Raw genomic sequence first — 23,550 nt, forward strand, 5'->3', positions numbered from 1 at the left:
GACAAGGGGAACAGGTAGTTGTTGGCTATCCTGCAAAACAGCATGAAATACCACATCTGATTCGGCATGGCTAGGGGGTTAAGCTGCAGTATTGAGCACCGATACCAGGCTGATCTCCGCTGAGTCTGAACGTGCGAACACCCTCAGGTTTTCAGTTTTAGAGGTACCAATATCGAAAGGACTGAACGCTCTGCAAGCGTGCAGAAAGACAGGCGGTTCACAGGACTGTAAATCGGGACATAAGAGCTTTACAGTCCCTTTTCACTAGTGCGTATCTGGGCCAGGTTTCACGACCAACATTTGATTATTGGGCTATGTGAAGGAAGTTGTTGAATTCCAGTCCAGTTCCCAGTGGGCAGGTTCCACATCACAAAAAAAATCCCCCTATTATACAACTGACACTAATTGGGTCCTTTTTAAGCTCTTCAGAAGAGAGGCCAAGGCTTGAACATCATGGAAACAGAACTAACTGTTCTGTGAACTCCCCAGAACAGAGACACATGGATGCAATGCTGTGGGAGACTTATGTGGCATCTCAAAAAATATAGGTCTCGGATTCTAAGACTTCTGCAGTCTTCAACTTTCACCAACATTCAAATTCACCAACATTGAAAGAAAATTAAATTGCCCTCCCCCACAAAAAGCAAACCACAACAAAGCAAACATCCTCCGGCAAACTATTCACTTGAATCTATTAAAACTTGCCAAGTCAACGTTCCAGCCTCAACTGCCTAACCCAGCCTGCCAACAACAGAAGTGTCAGTTTTTTGCTCCTCTATTTTACAGTAACAAAAGTCAATTGTGGCGATGAATTGCATCACATGCCAACAATATATCACATTCCTTCACAGCTGTTTTTTGTAAAGGGAAGGAAAAGACCTCATCAGTCACTGACAACACTTCTATAAACCGTAAACATTTTAAGAACTCCATCCACAAAGTCGGGATGGTAAACGACCAAACAAAATCCTAACAAAGTGGCATAGCACAAACTATCAACTCCAGATAATAAACCCAAGTGTATATGAAGAATCAGTACATTAACCAAATCACGGTAGTCATGAACTTCTTTCAATGGATGAGCAGGTCAGATTGAAAAAAAGAAGTCACTATTATGCCCCAACGAGCAGGAAAGCCTGTTACCAAGTCAACAGGCTGGACTTTGCCTAACATATTATCAAGAAAAGGGACGCAAAACTGCGTATTATGTTTTCTCGTATTCTTTAGCAAAGTAATAGCTAAATCAAAAGCATTAAGTTAATTCCCCCCATAGAGGAAAAATGCACTCGTATAAAACACTAATAGGACTTTAACACGTATTGTCAAAACAGAATCAGACTGCAAATAAAGGGCCTACTATAGTATATCTTTTAGTGCAGTAATTTAGTTATCTGTAACTAACAAATATTAAAGGATAATAACGAAGAGAAAAAGAATACAGAACAGGGAGAACAAAGCTGACTACTAGACATGCATACAAAATGTGGCTGAGTGCTTCCTGGAAGCTCAAGTAAACCTCAGACTGTTTGATGTGAATGCATATATGCATTCACATCTTTGGAAAACAAAAATGCTTACCACCATATAAATTTTACAACAAGCCAATCTTTAATTATACCTATCAAAATACTAATAAAATCCTAGCAGTTTCATTCAACATGCTTGAATCATGGAGACCACCTACACAAACATAAACACAGCATTTGAATATCCAATTAACTATTGCCAATTATAAATGGGGACACTTTTAAAAATAAATTATGAGGATAATTAATCATTTTCACACACAAAGGTAACAATGTAACATCATGCAGTGGTTTTAAAAGCCTCCTACTTTCTGCATTTCTATTCTGGTTAGTTTGTGCCAAGATTATAAAAGCGTATTTTAATTTTAAAAGACGAAGAGAGGAAGGTGAAAAGCTTCCATCCCTCCCTCTGGTCATTTCATGTAGGTATTATTGGATTCAAACATTCAGCCACTAAATCATTGCTATGGAACATTAACATTTTAAAAGGATTCCCGCGCTCGGAAAAAAGCTAAGAATAAAAGGGCCAAAGGAAAGCCCATAAAAAGTTATTCTGTTCCAACACTGACAAAATAAGCGCTTGTGTATCTGTTCAACTGAACATGAAGTGTTATAGTCATATGACAAGAGCAAGTTTTATTTAAATCAATGTCACAGGGATAAAAAGCATAAATATAAAAGCAAAACTGAGTGACATATTATGCTTCGCATCTTTCTGTAACAAGCAATTAACAGCCAAATAGTTGTTTGCTGTTAAGAATTTTATGTCAGAAAATAAAACAATGTGTACTCCAGATGTTGTGAAAGCAGCACATTTCAGTTGCCTGCAAAGTGAAAGAAACGTTCTCAGAAGCTAACTCCAGCCTTGTGGGGGTTCCCTCCATCAGCCACCAATGGGTTTGACTCGCATGACACTGGTGCCCAATTGTTTCTCCCTAAAAAGCCAGTTAAGATCTGCCTGCTCTTATTCTGTCCCTACCCATTTTTCTTTCACCCGTGCAAATGCTCGTATTTTCATGTAAGCTGCTGAATCCAAAATGGCAAAGTGCTCCTCAGAGATGTACACAGAACCTTACTGTTTCAGCACAAAAGTAAGGAAACTCATACTTTTGTTCCACTGCATTCTGATCCTCTGACAAAAGAAAGCAAGCTCAGACCTGATACTTCTAACTTTAAAACACACACCCACCACAAAGAAAACCCCCAAAACCTTTTTGGGAAAAAAACAGCCTTACTATTACAGGCTCACCTTTATAGATAATGATTTACAAGTGGATACTCTGTTATTAAAAACAGGCTACAGCAATATGTACAAGAAGAATGTTGTACAAACATTTTCATGACTATGCTTTCATATATTCCATCAAAAGGTAAATTACTTGAAAATACCTGCAGAACCTTTAAGAAACATATACTAGTTCTACTGAGGGCCCCGTTAGCTAGTACAAAAGAAAAGCATTATTGCTCTTTTTACTGTCAGAAAGTTTGAAAAAGTTTGAATTTCTGTACTAATGCGTTGAAAACTATAATTACAGTTGCGGCAAATATCAATGGAAGAGGACAGCTGGCAGATCCTTCTACCCTCACTCCTACTACTGAGGACACTAGCTAGTGTGACTAAGAATGACAGCATCCAACTGGGAGAAGAAAAGAAAAATTTTTGTGCAAATAATCCATCATTTTAGAATAAGGTCTGCTGATACAACGTGGACTCTGGTGATCTATTTCTTATTTAACACAAGTTGCAACTAACACAAGTTCATTAGTTATTCACAAGTTTATAAACAACTTGCAAACTGAGTAATTCCAGATAACATCAGATTACAACAAAAGTTCTGTATCAGAGTTGTACAGAAAAAGCCTCAGGGAAGGAAAGCAGTAATGAATGTTACAATCAGGCTCATCATTGTTTCAGAAATAGTACGCTGTGTGAGTAATCCAGTTGGAACACTCTTCCTTTGAACGTTTTGCTGAGCTGTGTGATGTAAAAATAGATTTGTATGCCTCAGATTTCTCCTCGCTGTCTGCAATGGATCTCTTCGTAGTAGTAGAAGCAGCCTTATTGACTTTTCCTGGTACAGATGAATTTCCATTATCTGATAGAGAAAAAGGAATAGAATGAAGCATGCATTAACAGTTTACAACTGACAAAAGTATTTAAATAAAGACGTAAGAAAGCATTTAAGAAATAATGTGTACAGAGATGAAGTATACACGTTTTTTCAGGGCTATCGCAAATATATCCCATAATTGTACTCAACAGCAAACATGTTCCTAATAGCAAACATGTTCTTAGCTTTTAGAATTTATGCTCAAAATGCATTTAGAAATCTTGGAGAGAGAGGAATTCTTTCCTACTTGCGTAAACTCCTTGCACTGTAATTCAGTATTGACAACATTTATTCCTCTAAGTGAAAAATGGCTCTGAACTCTAGTCTTAAGAAAGAAACAGGAAAGTATTCCACCACCCTGAAGCATTGTTTAGAGATTAAATGACAAAAGCTAAACTTGTGACATACTGTCCCCAGGGAATCTATCTCCTCCCTTTATTCTTTGCAAAGTCATTTATGACCAATAACAATGGTCTGCATCATTTTATATTTGGGATAGGAAAATGCCTGTCCCTCTGTTTCCGATACCATCTCTCTCAGTGTCTTATATCTACTGCTACAACCCCCCCGCCCTTTCTTAACAACTATTTAATCTTCTCCAAAGTTGAAGGACAGTATTTTAAAAAGCATGTGCCAAGTCTCTTGTGCAAAGAAATGAATACACAGAAGTCTCCAGAAACTCTACACACACAGTTTAACTTAGGCACAACGGCATGTAAATAGCTCGTAGGGAGCCTGTCTGAAAATGCACTTAACTGATTTCTGCATGTAGTCATAGGAATTATATGTGCAATCCTAAATCATCATAGATCAGACCCTTTTTATATTTGGAGAATGCTGCTTTTAATGTCACCAATAGTTGTCTGGAAAGAATTACTGAACGCTGGATTTGAAAGAATGAATATGTATGCTGCAAGTCCAGAAACCTTAGGGTGCCATGTTCACAAATTAATTCCTATGCTACTGGCATTCCTCGGTCCATGGATTCTCCTTTATTTTCCCTCTCTCCTCTTAATCTCTTGCTGGTCAATATAACTGCTGCCAGAAACATAAACCACTGACCTGACATTTCAGAAGGCATATTTTTTCTTTTACACTCTTGGAAAAGAAAAATGCATCAAACATCATTAGAATTACTAGGTTCCTAAACATTCAAGAGCAATTATAATAATCTGGAATGAAATATTTCTTAAAGTCTATCCTTTATAAAAACAGACAGTAGGGGGCAGGTAAGGCATTTCTGATGGAAATTCTCCCAGCTTCTCACATAGTTTATCTACAGTTCATCATTTAACTATTCTCAGATTCTTCAAGCAAATTATATTGACTTTTTCTGTGGCTGTAATGTACACGATTGAATACTTCACACAGGAACCTCAGACTGACTTTAAAAACGTACCCATTCTTATAGTTCTGTATGAAAACATCAGTATGAATTGGAGACATTAAATAACGTAATATATACTACATAAAGAGAGGGCACCATCTTTTGGACTAAAGGACTGCCAAGTTCACTCATAGCTGCATGACTACTGTAGGTACATCAGTACATCCTGAAGTTATATTCCACTGCTCCCAGTGACACACAGCAAATTAGCAGCTAAAACGGAAAACTAAAAGTCAAGTCATCAGCTTGGGACATTTTAATACACTTCATTGAAATAAACTGCTGTAACAGATTTTTTGGCCGCTTGTACTTCAGGAAAACAACTACTAATTCTCCTCACGCTACCTCCTAGCCAACAAAACAGATATACCAAACCCTCAACTATATCACTGTGTGAATAAGAATCTCTAATCTCATTCGTTCAAGTTGGTTCCCACCAACTTAAAGCAGAGCAAGATTGGAATGACATAAACAAGCAAGTCTAGCTTGTTTCACAGTGAAAAAAAATCCAATATAGTGAAAAGTATTTATTATTTTTATTAGTTATCTGCATCACTACAGCATTTGCCAGTCACAAGCGTGAGCAGAGACCCCGTTGTTTTAGGTATTTTGTGAAAGTACAACAAGAATTCAGTCCCTACTCTATAGACTATTTACTCAAAGTATAGGATGATGGATAGCAGATGGGACAAAGGCAAACTGGGCAGAATAAGGAAAAATGGATAAACAGAAGCCTTTGCACACTTTCTGCAGAGTCAGTTTTGTAGATTTTGCAGATTGTAAAACAAAGCTCTGTTTTAAGAAAAAGTTAAATTGACTACAGTTTCTATTGAACAAGGAGCTTTGTGCATGTTCATGAGGCAGCTTCCTACTCCAGCTTGGAAAGGCAGCCTCTAAAGGACAGACTTTTGAAAGAAGGGGTTCTTTGAAAAAGTGAGCCATGACATTATGGCTCCCTTGAAGACAGGAGTTGACCTTTTATTACCAAGAAAGATAAAAAAAAGGAAGTGAGAGGGTAGATTCTGAAAACTATGGTACAAAATAGCCAGAGAAGGATCTCTCCTACAGTATTTTTCAAAGCAGAACTATTTGTTCACATTTTTCACATTTAGCTTAAAGAATAAACACCAACCTGAACTTTTGGTGAAGATAATCTGCCTCTTTTCCCCAGGACTGGAATTGATACAATCCTTTCCATTCTTAGTCTTGGATGGACCTGGAGAATCTATGAAAGAAAAAAAATGAAATAATGAATCTGATTCATGACTCGGAAGGCTACACATAATTGCAGCTGTGACATTACCTTCAGCGGTATCCTGCTGAGAAGCTGATTCTGCTGACTTACATTTCTTTGATTTCTGAAACAACACAAGCAGAAATCTGGTAATGTACTGAAAGGATATACAATTCCCAACTTGTATTTGATAGACTCACGATTCCATTTAGTACATTTTTATGTCTTACACAGTGGAACTCTTCCTTTCACAATATTGCTCCACACTTTTGGTATTATTTCTATATGGAAAAATAATAACCTTGGCAACCTTGAAGGCACCTTAAAGAAAATCGCGCAGGCCAAAACTAAACTGTCTGGATGCGGTATTTTGATTTGTATACTTTGCAGGGGGTGTGTGTGTTATCATCATTAAGGTAATCTGATACTCTGAACCCACATGGCAGGACAGTAAATTGCACGACATTAAACAGGACACAGTTAACTGTAATCAATAAAGATGTTTTTCAATAAAAATTTCAGACTAACCCTGCATCTCATATCCACTTAATTTTATTTAGTTAATAAAAAAAACCGCTCCTGGGTAACTTTCAAAAACTGGGCCCTTTGTTGCAGGATTGCTTGGGAAGAAACGATGCAAACAGTTAATCTAAATTTTTTAAAAGCATCTGTGGACCAGATTTTCCAAGTTAATTTATGTTTGTCCAGATTAAAAAACACAAAAACCCAAACAACAGCAACAAGAATCCCATTACTGGCTTTGATTATATAAATGCCAAGCTGAAAAAGAAAGATGTATTAAAACAGTCACTGTTGTTGTTATCACAAAAGATGACTCTGTATACATTCAGAATGGTGTACGTATTTCAAGAAAGCTACACAAACTCAAAGAAAATAAATATATTTAAATGTGTTATAAAAATTAGGAGAACCCATGCTGTCAAATATATGATTAATGCTTGGGGAAAAAAATGCCATACCACATGTTGCTGCAGAGCTTAGCCAGAAGGTGGTGGCAGAGGGTTACTGTTCTAAAAGCAAATGTGGCTCTGCTGGTGTCCTTCAGGGTACACAAAAAACCTCTTTTCAGGGTGCTTCCAACCTTTGTTATTATGGGTGCATTTACAAAGAAAAGTTACCTCCCAGTATCTGGCATCTGAATTATGAGATGTTTGTAAAGATATGTATGCATATATATTATACATAATGAATATATATTATATGTATTTCATCATGGGCACATATAACATAGTTGAGCTTGAATAATTTTTTATACTAGTGCTAGCTGCGTCTTCCTTGTGTTTTGGCTCGTGGGTATAAAGAAAAGGAGTTTGTGCTTCCTGCTCCAAATACAGTAGGTCCACTTAGACTGCTCCCCTAGCTGAGAGAAGGAACTGAGGAAGAGGTTTGAGCAGCAGTGCCAACAGACCCCAAACTAGAAACTGTCTTCTAATGCTGGGACTGGAGCTCACAGATCTCAGATTAGAGCGAATGGTGCCAGTGACAGCAGACAAGACTGATTCTAGCTGCAAAAAGATCAGCTGGTGCAGCAAGGCAAGGCAGTATTGCAAAAAACCATCAGAACTTGAGGATGAAATGCAAGAGGCCTGCTGAGAGATCTGCAAATACTGTACCTGCCTGTAATATGTCTCCACTAAAAAACCAAAAAATATTTGCATATTCACCTTAAGGCATACAGAGCCCAAGGACCAAAGCATGATGCCCTTTTGTCTACCACCACGAGTGACTGTGCTGACTCCATAAGAGACAGAAGTGCTTAGCTCACATAGGTACTTCTTCATTGTGCAGAAGTTGGGGATAGCACCAGCTTTCAGACTATTCCAAATTATTCGAACCAAAGCTATAGGTGCTTTGTTAGTGCCACCTTCCTAATGAAAACCAAGTGCAAACGACCCTATTTTTGGGGTTGATTACTCATCTACTGAGATCTGCGATGTTCTATCATCAAATTATCTTTAAAATTCTTTCAAACATTTAATTACAAAGTACTGAAGAAAAAAAATCTGAAGAGACAGCATAAGATTTACAGTATCGCTCTTACGCAGGAAGCTACAGGACACTAAGAGCAGAGGCTATGAACAGAGAGGAAACAGAACAGTAGGATTTCTATGGGTAACCATCCTTTTCTTTTCTTGCCCAGGCCCGATGATGGTGTATTGGTGCAAATGAATAAAGACCCTACGATGAGAAGGAATCATATGATCGCTGGTAAGTAAACTAATATTTGTTTCAAAACAATCTAGGAAAACATTTGTATGCCATCTAATCCTACAGGCAGACAAAATCAAGCGCAGTAAGAGGGGTGAGATAATCAATCTCCATCTAAAGTCTCAGTTGCTGAAAGTGTCAGACAATGATGATTCATGCTCTTGAGATTCAACTAAATCTGTCTGCACTCTGGACTGAGTCAACACTAAAGTTTTTGCTTGCTTTGTCATCCTCCAGAACAGCAATGCTAGTTCAGAAAAAAATAGCAATGCTGAAAAAAGTTCCATGTGCAGAACTGTCATTTGACAGTACAGTACCACAGAACAACTACTACTTCACAGAGTAGTAGTATACAATAGAGTATATAGTAAAGCTGCAATGACTTTATTTCCGTGGCATTTTGCCTGGTCAGATTTAAAAAAAAAAAAAAAAAAAAAAAAAAAAAGAAATGCAAAGACCTCAACAGTATGGTGGGAATTAGCATCGCCAGTCATCACTCAGGACTATAAAAACCACAGAACATGACAAAATTTCCAGACAGTAGTCTTACAGAATCACACCAGGAATCTGCGTATTCCAGTATTGTGTTTCTGACTGTGGCCAGCAGAGGATACTGGGAGATCAAAAAACTAAGAGCCTACCATCACAACAAAACAGGAACTACCATATGAAATACAGAGAAGATTTTGCTCATTACTAGAATGAACTAATACAAGGCCTTTGTTTCAAGAAAAAACTAAAGTGTAGCTGGCACACTGTCCATTTTACCCATAGCATTAAACTCTGATTTTCAGAGCACTATGCACTGCTTGTTAGTCAAAAGACAGTTTCAGTACATACAACTTCAATATGCTATTAGCAAAATATGCATGCAATCTCATTACTTTTAAAAGTGGCACTGAAGTACAACACAGCTTACTGAGTAAATCCTCCAGTCTGCATGAAGATTAGCAGAAAAAGCTACGCGATCTAAGAGCAAATTGCGCTACAGACAAGAACTCTTTCAAATTTGTTTTAAACAATGTATAAAAAGATTACCTTTTCTAATTTACTTTTAAGTCTTCTATCCTCCATTCTTTTCTTCAATACTTCCACATCTTCTTTATTACCATTAAGGATAATCACATCTTCCTCTTGAAAGGGAACACCACACTTCAAGGAAAAAAAAAGGACAAAACTAGCATTTTTTTCAAGATCTTTATGCTGTTGAACCTTTGTTAGAATTAATACTGTGTTTAAGCTCTCCAAGGAGCGCTCCAATCCCTCCCCTTGCCGCTGTGTCTTTTCCAATAGTTCTTTCTCTTTTAATATAGTCTAATACCTCTCACCTAAAATGTCAAAGGGAAAACCTCAGTTGTTTTTACCACTGAGCAAAATAACACCGATTGACAGCATCCCTCTTCACGAAATGGAGAATAAATACTCATCTTACTGGTGAATTGTGAACTTTTGATAACCACATTTAAAAGCAGCTTGCCTATCAATCTGCACAGTAAATTATAAAAGAATATACAGTGACTAGATTAAACAAAGTAGCCCTGAGTAGAATCTACTCAATTTTCTGAACCCCACGGCTAAAACCCAAAACACTAAGGTACTTTCTGATTTTTTTAGTTATGAATGCATTTGATTAAGATCTAAGCATTATGCCACTCTGCTCTAGAATTTGTCTTTCAACTTAGTAATACAAGAAGCAACAACTGATAGGAGCCGTTCTTTACACTGACTAGGAACAACACCAAAGGTGTTATTCCTCTATATAGAGAACAGACAGCACCAGGGAATTTTTCTCCCCAACAGCTAGACAGGAAAACCTGCTTTGTTTGGGTTTTTTGTTTTATTATTATTATTATTATTAAAATGACTATGGGGATAAAAAGGGGTCATAAAAGCAGCATTATTCATTAATCCAGCCTTGCCTTCTCATTGTCCTTCATCTGATTTATTAAACACTACCAAGTTTCAAAGTACATTTATAAATTAATCTGGATAATGCCTGTAATGTGCTTCATGTAATTCCACATTTGTTTTCTGGTTGAAGACACAGATGTTTCACTGCACATATTTTCAATCATCTGGTGAATCCAGCACATTGACTATTGTCGTGGTTTAACCCCAGTCAGCAACCAAGCACCACACAGCCACTAGCTCACCCTCCCCCCCCGGTGAGATGGGGGAGAGAATCGGAAGAGCAAAAGTAAGAAAGATTCGTGGGTTGAGATAAGAACAGTTTAATAATTGAAATAAAATAAAATAAAAATAATAATAAAAAAATTGTAATGAAAAGGAAAACAACAAAAGAGAGAGAGAGGAACAAAACCCAGGAAAAATAAGTGATGCAACTGCCCGCCGACCAACGCCCGTCCCCAAGCAGCGATCGCCACCCTGCGGCCAACTGCCCCCAGTTTCTATACTGAGCATGACGTCACATGGTATAGAATATGCCTTTGGCCAGTTTGGGTCAGCTGTCCTGGCTGTGCCCCCTTCCAGCTTCTCGCTGGCAGGGCATGGGAAGCTGAAAAGTCCTTGACTTAATATAAGCACTGCTTAGCAACAACTAAGACATCGGTGTGTTATCACATTATTCTCATGCTAAATCCAAAACACAGCACTGTACCAGCTACTAGGAAGAAAATTAACTCTATCCCAGCCGAAACCAGGACAACTATGATGCTTTCTTTTCTAAGTTCTCAATTGCTTTTTTTTTTTTTGTTATTTTATTAAATCCAGAAGCTTTCTGTTAATCTGCAAGATTAGTTTATAATCCTACCTTTATCATTACTCTTCTGTTTTCTAAACAAAGGTTTAGAAAGGTTACTCATGTATTTGCAGTAGGAATTAAACAAATGAAAGGACATATGGTCAGTACTTTGACTACAGTCTGCTCAAGTGACGAACACAGTTTAAAAAAATGAATCTGAACATCAGCGGTCAGAGAGTCTATGAAGGAGAAGCAAGGGTTATAGAGATGCATATTAAGTCAGTCAGGCAGAATAATAAGTCACACACTTGAAATGGGTGAGTAGCCCAAATTTTTCCATTGCTACTCAATGAGCTAGTGTTAGAAATACCAGCTTGGTATGATCTCAGACACTTGCGAGTAAGAAGTCCAGAAAATCAAGACAGCCAATCAGTCTTCATATTGAGGCAGGAGCGACTGGCAGCTGTCTTGATTCTAAAGAAGTCCTACACATTCATTTCCAGTGGGGTGTTTTCCAAATACAGCATGAAAGACTGGCACCTCCTACAGGCTAGTGATTTAAAAAGTAATTTCTGCAATGATTTTTTAAAACTGATCCTGTTAAGCATACAAAAATAAGTGGAAATTTCCTCCAAGTAAAAGTTTATGTCAAAGGACTAATTTCAATAAATGTTGCATTTTGAAAAAGCAAACAAATCCAGGTTCCCATCTGGAAAACACAGGTGGAACTGTTCTAAAATGAAAAGTATTTACAAGAAACGGGGAAATAAAGACAGTGTCCTCTTTCCATTCACTGAAACAGATAATTTTTTACCATGACAACAGCCAGATTACATTACAGAGACCAAACCCTCCTAAACATACTTTTAAGTACAGAAAGTTACAGGTATAGAACCAACTCCACCTTCCCAGGTTTCACTAACTCCAGTAGGTACGATTTAGTGTTGCATCATACATGTGCATCAAACATTTTTTAATTGTCGGTACTGTTGGATGCAAAGCTTTAATTCTGATTTTTTAAAAAGCTCACTATCCCTTCACGCAAAAAAGGAAAGATTTTTATCCAACGTTTTGAAATGCTGAGATAAAAAGCAGAAAGAAATTTCAGTTTTGCAAAGTCAGAAAGATTGTTCCTTCAGATTAAGGTCTTCTGGGGCAGATTTTTGTTTTATGATTATTACAGGGTCTCCCTTGGTGTACCTTGTTTATATTGGGACTTTAAATACATACAAAGGTACTTGCTGCAGTTCCTTGATGTTTTTGCAGCACCTTGAATAGAAGACATTCCCAAACGAGATTGAACTTGAAAACTATTCTGAAACAGACAAAAGCATTAGAACAGCAGCTTGCAGATCTGAATGCAAGATTCAATCTGTAATTGAAGAAGAGTGAGATGTTAACTGAAGGAGATGCTGGACAAGCAGCTTCATTTTTGTCTAAAAGCCCTTTCAGGGTCCAATTATAAAAGCATGTTCAAAACTGTTTATATATCTAAATGGTATAACATGCTTGCATTAAGGAATTATTTAAAGGGTGCGCAGGTATGATCAAAAAGTCTTCAAAAGTCTGATACTCATAAATTTATGTACCCTGCATATCCCATGTGTATATACATACACACACACAAATCAACTTTACAAAAAACCAAAACAAGAAACAACCCGAAGACTTAAAATCATTAGAACAATAAAGGTATTACGAGCTGTAAAAGACATATTAGCTTAGGTATAAATATAATCTTTTAAACTTAAACTAGTAAAAGAAATAGTGAAATTATTTTTTCAAATAATGAAGACCTTCTAAATTTCAAGTCATTTTAATATAGTAGGATAGCTTATCTTTCTTAGAGAATAAAATACAAGAGGTTTTTTTAGTAATAATGAAATCTTAGTTTAAGATGATTTCCCGAACTCTAAAGTTTACAGTTTCTTCTCAATTTTCAGCTACGTAAGACAATGGTGGTACCGTATCTCTTGCTGTAAACTACTTTTGACAGTGATTTTTTTTTTTTTTTTTTTACAGCATCTAAGACTTAGTTCCATCCATGACTATTCCAGTCTTAATATAATACAAATAAACAACAGGCAAACATATTTTCATATCTAAACATTTACATCAATGTTACAGTTTAATCTCTTATGAGAAAGGTGAACCCTCTTTCCCAAATTATAAACAGTAAGTTAACTCCTGCAGTCCTCCTACATATGACCATTACTAGGAAATGCATAAAGACATGAATACTTTCCCAAAACAATTCCCACCAGATTATGGAACATGTATGACCACAGCCTGACTGTCCCTCTTTAAATAGGGTGGTATTTAGAAAGAGGATTGAACAGACACCCCATTCAACCAAGGACCATATCACCGTTCATTTACCAGCCACGCAAGCTCATGTTTTAACTGTTACAAGAGACAATAATCTTTAACTAAAAACATGTTTTAAGAGGGATACTCTTCCAGAGGTTTATTCATTAGAAGTTCAGTAGTATAAGATTTGACGAACACAATTTTTGACATTGCCACCCTACTCAGGCATACAACGGGGCAGAGAGTAAATGATAACTTGGAAGCGTAGAAAGCCTCCTACATACTAATTCACAGAATGTGAACTTTCACTCAGAAGTTGTAGCACCTACTACAAAAATACTGTCCAAGCAGAAGCCTCTATTTACAGAGCTTTCCGTAAAGTCAATGATAATTTTCTATCTGCCATATCTGCAGCTGTGCCTTAGTTTACTTTGAGGTTTTCTCTCTGTTTATTTCTGACCAAGACGCTATTTTTATCTGAACACATCCAAAATACACCAGCCTTCTTACTCGTTTCTAGAACCCCTAAGCTTCCTAATTCCAGTAAATTTAAGCTGTTAACTTTTCACTTATTAAAAACCCCAAGAATCTTTATAAAAGTGGTAACACAGTAAACATTCAGCTTTGGAAGGAGGTATTTCATTTATTATCTTTTAGGCTTCCAGCTACTAGAAATGACCAGAGGCAATTCTTTACTATACTTATTTGCTGCAAATTGGAAAGTTTCAGCAGGCAAACAGTTAAGAACCGGGGGAGGAGGAGGAGGAGGAGGAGGAGAGGGTTGGTTTCCTTTCCAGTTCTCATCATCCAGCATGCTCCGTTAGCAGTGCAGAGGTTAAAGCCTCTGAGGTAAAGCAATACTATTTATAATCATCAGCAATGTACTCTACATATTTGAAAGTCTGATTTCAGTCCTTTAAAGGCTGTCTCAGAAAGAGTGGCAACAGAAATTTGGAGAAGCTCAAGTTTTCTCTCATTATTGTGAAGCAGAGGACATTTCTGAAGCTAAACACCATTACTGCAGAATAAATATGCTAAGCATTTCGGGAAACCAGATGAAGTCTTAAATGAAAACATTCACGTTAATGTTTAACCCCTTTCACTTACACGAGATCTCTACACAAGCGACAGAATGAAGAATGCTGTCTGAATTCTGCTGAAGGAAAATGGGACTCGCTATTTATTTTTATTATGCTGCCGTCTTCTGGCTAATTTTATACAAGGTAAGACTGAATAAATTAGATTGTAGGACTTCAGGTTTTTGCTTTTCTTTCATTACACAAAACATGTTGTAATTTTTGTAAAGTGAAAAATATTTTCACTTCAGAAAGACCATTTCTCTTTAAAAAATACTCAAATCTGCAATAAGGGTAATTTTTTTTTTTATTTTGTCACAGATGTACAGTAGGGTGGAGGTCACTACTAGTATTGTTTGTATCGTAAAAATCACAATACTTATGAATATTTATTATGCTCTGTTGCAAGTAACTTAATTTTTTTACAGCCCTATAACTTAATGGTTTAAATTGCTTTCATAGGATTTGTTTTAAATTGTTATGAGGTCAAATACACTACGCAAGAAAAAAACCAAACAGGAAAACAGAAAAAAATAGCAAAGATGAACAGGTAAACCTCCCTAAATCTGTTTAATATTTATCACTAAATACCGATGCAATATTTTTAAGTAAGAATGATTTAAAATTTCTAAGGCAGTATTAATTGGGCTTGATGAAGAGATTTTTTCTTTTACTTGATACGTGTCACAACACAGCAGCAGACTCCGCATGCTTACCCAGGCTTAAGGAAAAAGCAAAGCAAAGTAAAAAGCAGTTAAAAGCACCGATTTTAACATTAAGTTTTTAGGGGACTGAATATTCACTTGCTTATAAAGTGTCTACAGTAATGCCTGCATAAACACCTTTTAGATAAAAACAGACATAAAAAGATTTGGAAATAAGGAGTTAATGCCTTTTAACCATTTTATTAGAAGATGAAGTATTCCTAAGTCATTTGCTTCACTGAATTATAAAGTCATACAAACTAAATTTTATCTAAACATTAATATTAAGCAAATATAAAGAGTACAGACAAAATAGAATATTTAGAGGTGCAAAATCCTATGGTAGGAAGAAACAGTGAATTGTACAATGATTTGTTACTCTGAAATCCACAGCAAAGTATATAGCTAATGGGGTCTTGATGAACAAACATGATTTTTCACAGGCTTATTTTCAGGCATAAACATAATTCCACTTTTCTCTAGAGTTAACCTTTTTAATTGAGATGGAGGAGCTTAGGCTTACAACAACAATTTTCCGTTAAGTAATATCCATAAAAGCAGCCACAAAGGTACTTGAAAATCCCTACAAACAGGTTGTTTTTTGAAGAATGTCAAACACTACTCTTGGCACTTTTAAAAATTAAGACAACTTCATCCTCCAGATTTAGAAAACCTATCCATAACATAGAAAAGGTTGAGTTTCAGAGAGACGTTCTGATAACAGTAAGTACCTATAATGGCACTCTTGCATAATAAAATTAAAAGGCAAGATAGGCATAGACTGGGTTATGCCTGGACAGTGGATCTTCTTAACAGTACGGTATCTTCCTCTTCAAGGGCAGGAGGAAATACTGTAGCATAGTCCTTGACAGCAGACAATAGCACAGAGGTTAGAGGATTATTCTAAGTGGCAAATTTCATACACAATGGGACTAACAGCTGCAATTCTAGCTCTAAATCTGGTAAAACACTAGCAGAAAGCCAATTCTTTCATTCTATAATATACCCTGAGGCTGAAAGATGTCAAGTTCTGTTCTCGTAGGCAAGGCTTCATTATTTAGTCATTCCCCAAAAACATGTTAACACTGGAGTAGGAATTGTTTCTTCTTACCTGATAATGGGGTGTTTGTGTACTTTTATACTGCCATATAAGATATAGCTTCTAAATGCCACGCAGTTCAATAGGAAAAATCCATAGTAAACACTTAACAACCTGAAACATCCCTGGAAGCTATTTTTTGCAGGGTAATAAAAATTTAAGCGTATGAAACAAGTAGGTTATAGCTTGGTTCCCTAGGGAACTATCCTTTGCAACCTGTCCACAAAGATGTATTTAATGAAAAAAAAAAAACTGACAAGTGCACTCATTCTGTACAGACGCTCTATATTGTACGCAGGTATGAAGTCCCAAATATTTCTATAACGGCCCAGTGTCTTCAGTGTAATTCTTATGTCCAGAATAAACCTTCCCTGTGACATACCATAGAGACCACATCACATTCGCTAATTCAGAACAACCTCAATGCTCCTCCTGTAATTATTCACTCAGAATAAAACAGTTTTTCTGACTCCAGGTCCACAAAAATTAGTGCTTCCCTAACAGACACTCCCTCTCCCTAACTCCCGCTAATGGGTACATAACAGCCCTTATGCAAGTCTATTCTCAGCTCTGGCAGTCAGCTGGTGGTAGGTTACAGCACTGGTGTATTGCATTTTTACTGTGAAAATCCTGGCTTCCACCTTTCAGCGGCCTTCCTTTTTTCCTCCTTTCCCCACAATATCGAAAGGTTGACATGGATTTGATTTGCTGAAGTTTTTCATTCAAATGGATGAGAGACTCACATCATGCTTGTTTACCCAGTAAATGTATCCCTTAGGAGCTGTGAAGAAAAAATATTCTTCTGGAACCTGGTTTCCTAATGTTTTTCTTTGGCCTATGCATTCAGTGCAGACTGAAGAGCACTGCTGACAGAACATAGAAGCAAAATGGATGAACCTTCCACCTAACATACAACTCCACTTTCTGGAATGCTAAGTGGAAGAGAGGCATTCTTCCAGCATGAAATCCAGTGCGTACTAGTAAGGACAGTAAGATAAATACATTCTTTCCCAACAGCCTAGTAAGATTTTAAAATTGTGGTATTATAGAGTATCCATTCTCTTGGTTCAAATTCTGTATTTTCAATGCTTTTTAAATTCTATGCCTCATTTCTACTTTAACTGCAATGCCCTCGTTATTTTCAGGCTTCTAAGACAGATGTATACTAAGTTTTCATTAAAAAAGTATTTTCCACTTCTTTCTAATGAAAATGTAGAGCCTTCTAACCACAGTAGCATTCCTATAAAGAAACTACCTTTATAAAAATATGCTTGTTCTCTGTTCCTATGTAATAACAAATACCTTGTGATGTTGACAGCTGCAAAGCATGAAATATTTACAGGTGAAATACAAATTTTGTTAAAAACAAATTCATTGAATAAAATAAGAGAAAATTAATTCTCTTTAAAATAAAAATAAAATCTTTCTTAATTTAATTATTAAGCTTAATGGCAGTAGATGGACCCTTCCCCCAACCCTGGAAATTTCTCTAGGAAGTTCTATACCAAATGCTTCAAGGATAAAGACTTCATGTAATTGCTGTGGGATTCAGGACTGCTGCACTCTCATTCTTGTGACTTTTCAACAAGATATACATAAGAAAAAAATCGCAATGGAAAAACTATGCCAATACTGATGTAAATTACACAGTTATCTCTGAATGCTAATACTGGCAGTAGCGTACTTATGTCAGGATATGCACATATGCTAAAAATAAGAAGTGAGTGTTGTCCGCATGTTCTGTTTTCCAAAGCACTAATACAAAGATGTCAGAGAAAAAAAAAAATCTCTCAAAGAGTTAGAAACACTTGCTGACTTTATAAGGATAAAACCCAGTGCATTTTGCGGATTACATTTTTGTCTCTTCCTTTTGTTTATTTAATAAATTTTCTGCTGATTTAATTTACTGAATTCTGGTCCTCCGGCAGAACTTAAGGTTTCCCAGGCCTTAAGGAAATCTCAGCAGCAGCCCTCCCTTAGGACACAGTGCTCACACATCTTCCCTATTCCAAAGGTAGACCTTGACCAACCTGTGGCACTGGACTCACCTACTGGCACAAACATTGCCTCAAAATAGAAGAAACTTCTATCCGATGGGCTAAGCCCCCCCCTTGCTCAAGTAATAAAGTGTAAAAAGCCATTTTGGGTTCTCTGGATAATTTTGTTTGTCCTAGAAAGACTGCTTCACAGCTCTGCAGGTACCATTTCCAGTGGCTGAGCACACTGCAGCATGAGCATGCACATGGGCACACACACAATCCCTCCTAGTAACTGGAAAGAGAGTAATCTCATCATTTATAAATGTGACACTAATATGTCATCTATTAAAAAAAAAGTCAAAAAGGTTTTCTTCCTCTCTTTATCTCACTTTTCCTTTCAGATAATCTGAACGCTTAAACAAACTACGATGAGAAGACAGTATCTGGAAAATAAAAGATGAACCCACTTGATGCAACAAAATCAGGATTTTTAGTGTGCATTGCTGTCTGTATGTTCATCTACACTTTTATCTACCTAAAGGATACACTTTCTGAAGAACCAAGCGAACAAAAATTTAATGCAAATATAGCAGAGTGTGGTTTTTACCCGGATGAACTTTGTTCAGCTCTTTTTGTGGGGAAAACTGCTGCCTTTAAAATTGGAAACTTTTGTCAGAATACCTACCAGCCTAAAACACTCAGCTGCATTCAGACTTCGTGCAACTGCTCCATGGTTTTGAAGACTCTGCATTTTATCACAAGACCACTGTCAGATGAAGAAGGAAATTTCTCACTGGCGTACATTATCACAATTCACAAGGAGCTGGAAATGTTTGTAAAGCTGCTAAGAGCTATTTATATGCCTCAGAATATTTACTGCATACATGTTGATGAAAAGTCACCAGAAGATTATAAAGCTGCTGTACAAAACATCGTTAATTGCTTTGAAAATATTTTTATTTCCTCAAAAAGAGAAAACGTTGTTTATGCAGGATTTTCAAGATTACAAGCTGATATTAATTGCATGAGAGATCTAGTTCATTCCAAAATTCAGTGGAATTACGTTATTAATCTATGTGGTCAAGATTATCCCATTAAAACAAACAAAGACATTATTCAATACATCAAAAGTAAATGGAATGGTAAAAATATGACTCCTGGGGTAGTCCAACCACTTCATATGAAACACAGGACACAGGTTAGTTACAGAGAATATGTACATTCTGGAATGTCATACGTGTATCCAACAAAGAATATAAAAGCTAAACCTCCATATAATTTGACAATATATTTTGGTAGTGCCTATTACATACTCACTAGAGAATTTGTAGAGTTTACATTGACTGATGCACGTGCAAAAGATTTGCTTGAATGGTCAAGAGACACGTACAGTCCGGATGAACACTACTGGGTCACACTGAATCGTTTAAATGGTAAGACATATGTTATTTTTACTATGAATAACCCCTGGACCAACAGCATTGTAAGGTCTGCCATGGAGAGTTAGTGAGCTCCAATTCGGACCTTAACACCACCACTTAGTTGAGTTACATTGCATAAATATGGTCATTTCTTCAGCCTTGATGCTGCCCTTTCAAACAGTCACATCTCCTGATGGCTGAGAAACGAAGCTTGATTCCAGAAAAGTACTACTTACGGTGCAGACCATTAGCTACAAGGCTAGACAAATATTGATTTAAAAAAAATAAATTTTTTTGCTACGTAAAAGCTCATGCTTTCAAGGAATAAAAAAGCAATAAAACTGAGTGATGTCTATTCTTATTATGTAATCATCTGTAAATAAATACTTAACATGACTACATTTAAAGTCTTCAGCAGTGAAAATTTTCCCTGTAATAAGTAGAAAGAAATCTTATCAGAACCTTATGTTTTTAAAGATGCTCCAGGGGCTACACCAAATGCAGACTGGGAAGGAAACATAAGAGCCATTAAATGGAAAGATCAAGAAGGAACCATGCACAAAGGCTGCAAAGGTAATGTGAATTTTGATCATGAACTCAAATTTGATTCACTGACTAGCATTCATTCCAAATTACTAGCTATTAAATGTGCCACAGTGGTCATACACATTTTGTTTTGGAAGTATCAAATAAAACTGCAAGCCATCCTACTAAATTACTCCACTGTATCCAATCTAAATAGCTTTGATATATGCTTGCAGAGATTGTCACAGTATCCATATACTGACAACCGTTCTTTCAACCTCCAATTACCAATGCATTAACTTGACTGATTAGTTTTCAGTGAAGAGTAGGGGGTTTACTTGACAAGCGTGTTTGTTAGGTACTTTCATCAACACTGGGTTAAATCTCTTCAATTTGAACAATAAGAAAAACGGAGAATAGTGCTGACCATATGGAAAGAATGCAAAAAAAATTTAAAATATGTAACTGTATAAACTCAGCACAGTAAAGTATTGCATGATTAAACAGATATCCAAATAGAAGTAGGAGATCAGAACTTCAGCATGCCCAGCTACAAGACACAATATTAAGCAGAGCAACATGTCAGTGAAGCAGCTGGAGGTAACATGTATCCATTTGTGTAAAATACAAAACCAAACCCTCGCCTTTATGTTCAAAATCTAGCATTATCCTCCAGATATATTTCAATGATGCTCTATGTGAAATCAAAAGGTAATTTTTGTTAGTAACACTATAGAGTGAAACTATTTTTTTTTTAAATTATTTTGTTCAGCTTTCTGCTGCTTTCAGATACCTTCAATTTGTCTTTGCAGGTCATTACATCAGAGACATTTGTGTCTATGGACTAGGGGATTTGCAGTGGATTATTGAGTCACCTCATTTGTTTGCCAACAAATTTGAGCCTGCAACTTATCCACTTGTTATGGACTGCCTAGAGAGACGCTACAGGCTTAAAGTGCTGCACCAGGCAGAAGTCCCAATTGAAGATCACTGGCGTTTTCAGGAAGAGAACTACTTCAACATGAAGCTGAATGTTTGAGCTTAACTAACATCTAAACAAGTGTTCAAAATACTGACAGAAACCATTAACATTTTTAGCCATAGGCTTCACTCTGTGCATTACAGCATGAGGGTAAGCACAATACTACCAGTCTGCCAGTGAAATAAACAGTTTTTATTTATTACAGTAAGATAAGCCATTAGCAGTTGTTGCTCTTTAATTCTCAAAGAAAATGTGTCTAAAACTATAACTTACTGAAGACAAGGGGGAAGTTCATAATCCTTTAAGTGACTTATTTAATTGGAAAAATACATATTCCTCATGTCTGCAGCCAAAGAAGGACTAACTGGTATGAAAATAATAAAATGGAAGCAATGACTGAACAAAGATAAAATATGAAGAGCACAAATTAATCAAAGTCACGTCTACTGTATGTCTTATGAAATAGATTACTTTGAATAATGAAGTTCAGGCTAAAATTTCAGAGCTTGTAGATAAGCAAGTGACAACCAGTTTCAGACACAGTCCATTTCACTGGTTTGTTGGTTTTTTTTTTTTTTCATGGGCAGCTACATCTCTAATTTCATTGTGTAGCATGGCAACATCACTCTTGCACTACTCAGGCTTTGCTCCTAATGAAAAGGGGTGTGTGTGCCAGTAACAGTAGTAGGGGTCCTGCAATGCATGTTTACCTTTAAGTCCCTGTTTCTGAGTTTCTGTAGGAGTTTAGGGCAAGGAGACATGGGAAATTTGAGGCCAGGGAACAAAGGGAAACTGAGTGAAAAGCCATTTTTCAATCCCAGTGTACCTGACTGAGGGAAGCAAAACTTTCCTGAACCTTGCAACAGCCTGCAGCAACTGGAGATAACACCTAGCAGCGACCAGGACAAGCATCTCATTTCCCAAACCCTCTGCAGACCAAATGCAGCACTCGCTGGTCTACAGCAAGGAAGTGGCTTTCAACACACAACACAGGCAAGAACAGGGAACAGTAATTAAAAAAAAAAAAAAAAAGAACAAGGATCCAGCCCTTTTCCAGGCAAGAGTTGCTCTTTCCTCTTCAGGGCTCCTAAATTAATCCTTTCACTTGTGCAACCAAAAAGATTAGGGGAATATGAGGAAACAGAGAGGATATAGGTGGTGGTCTCTCATACAATATGAGAACTCTTCCATGGGATTAAGCCTCTACACCCTGTCTCCAAAGGTCTTTAGTTAGGTGCTACCGATGGAAAGAGGCTAGGAGAAACCTGAATTATGAGAAGTAATTTCAAACTGTTCGTCCTCCTTTAGAAGTATTTTGGCAAGAATGCGGATGAAAGTTTCATTCCAGTAAATGCAAATAAACTCCCAATCATTTTGCATGAACTCTGATGCAAACTAGTAAAATACATCCTGTTACTTATAAGCTCACCTGATTAGAAACTACAAATTATAAATAACTGTCTAGGAGCAATTTAGATGTAAGCTTCAGTATGCACCCAAAACATCACTCAGTTTTTACAGGAAAACTGACTTACAGATTAAGCATTTTTCCAAAAAATCAAATGAATCAACAAATGACCCAACAATAGAACACGAAAGTTTCTTGTTACGAACTTATTCCCAGGTTCCTGGAACTGTACTGCTCATTTTCCCACACGACTTTCTTGGAAACATAATTTCTTTCAAATGAACTTTAACCTAAAGAAAGACCATCTGGTCTCTATTTATTTACAGAAATTTACAAGCTCAACCCAAAGGCCTGTACTCAGTTTCATGTATAATCCAGGATTTATCTTGTGGCTAAATATTGCTGGAGATGCTTTTTTATGGAGGAAAATAAAGGAAAAAAAAAAAAGAAAAAGCACCATGCAGCATGCTCACACTGAGCTTGTTGAGAGTCCCGCTGAAAACCATTACTGAAGCAAATGGGTCTCTGGCATGTATTAATCATACCAATATTAATAATTAATTTCTCTCCAAACCACACCCAATCCACTGTAGGGCACTGACAGCATTTATGCACTCCATGTTGTTTTTTAAAACGTGAATGGAACATTCCTTGTTACCATTGTTGCAGCAAATCTGGTATCGAGCTTTCACCTTTCGTCATCATCACACAAAACAATTGTTGTGTCTCACTTCTGAATTGAATTAGAAGGATAAATTCAATAGCAAGGTGATATGTAACATGGGCTTGGTTTGCAGAAACTGAACCAGTCAAATTGGGAAAAAAAATCTGCACAAAAAACCCTCTCAAAATATTATT

General features: G+C 36.7%; 2 protein-coding genes across 3 annotated transcripts in view; one reads left to right on the plus strand and one right to left on the minus strand.

Annotated features, from left to right (window-relative positions):
• Positions 1 to 1,585: 1,585 nt before the first annotated feature.
• RTF2 (replication termination factor 2) overlaps positions 1,586 to 23,550 on the minus strand; it is a 33,179-nt gene continuing 11,214 nt past the window's right edge. Inside the window, exons 6-9 of the mRNA XM_076352420.1 lie at positions 9,526 to 9,639; positions 6,328 to 6,382; positions 6,157 to 6,249; positions 1,586 to 3,622 (exon numbers count right to left, since the gene is read on the minus strand). Coding sequence (XP_076208535.1) covers positions 3,438 to 3,622; positions 6,157 to 6,249; positions 6,328 to 6,382; positions 9,526 to 9,639 — 447 coding nt within the window. The 3' untranslated portion in view covers positions 1,586 to 3,437. The remainder of the gene's footprint in view (positions 3,623 to 6,156; positions 6,250 to 6,327; positions 6,383 to 9,525; positions 9,640 to 23,550) is intronic.
• Positions 14,334 to 21,742, plus strand: LOC143167227 (putative beta-1,3-galactosyl-O-glycosyl-glycoprotein beta-1,6-N-acetylglucosaminyltransferase 7). 2 transcript variants are annotated; one of them, XM_076352419.1, is made up of 5 exons: positions 14,334 to 14,721; positions 17,225 to 17,347; positions 18,758 to 19,789; positions 20,255 to 20,350; positions 21,115 to 21,742. In XM_076352419.1, the coding sequence occupies exons 3-5, from the start codon at positions 18,814 to 18,816 to the stop codon at positions 21,339 to 21,341; spliced, it is 1,299 nt and encodes a 432-aa protein (XP_076208534.1). In that variant the 5' UTR covers positions 14,334 to 14,721; positions 17,225 to 17,347; positions 18,758 to 18,813; the 3' UTR covers positions 21,342 to 21,742. The 2 variants fall into 2 exon arrangements, with proteins under 2 accessions (XP_076208534.1, XP_076208533.1); XM_076352418.1 differs by lacking the exon at positions 17,225 to 17,347.

The sequence above is a fragment of the Aptenodytes patagonicus genome, chromosome 14 (genome assembly GCF_965638725.1).
Source record: "Aptenodytes patagonicus chromosome 14, bAptPat1.pri.cur, whole genome shotgun sequence".
Classification (NCBI taxonomy): domain Eukaryota; kingdom Metazoa; phylum Chordata; class Aves; order Sphenisciformes; family Spheniscidae; genus Aptenodytes; species Aptenodytes patagonicus.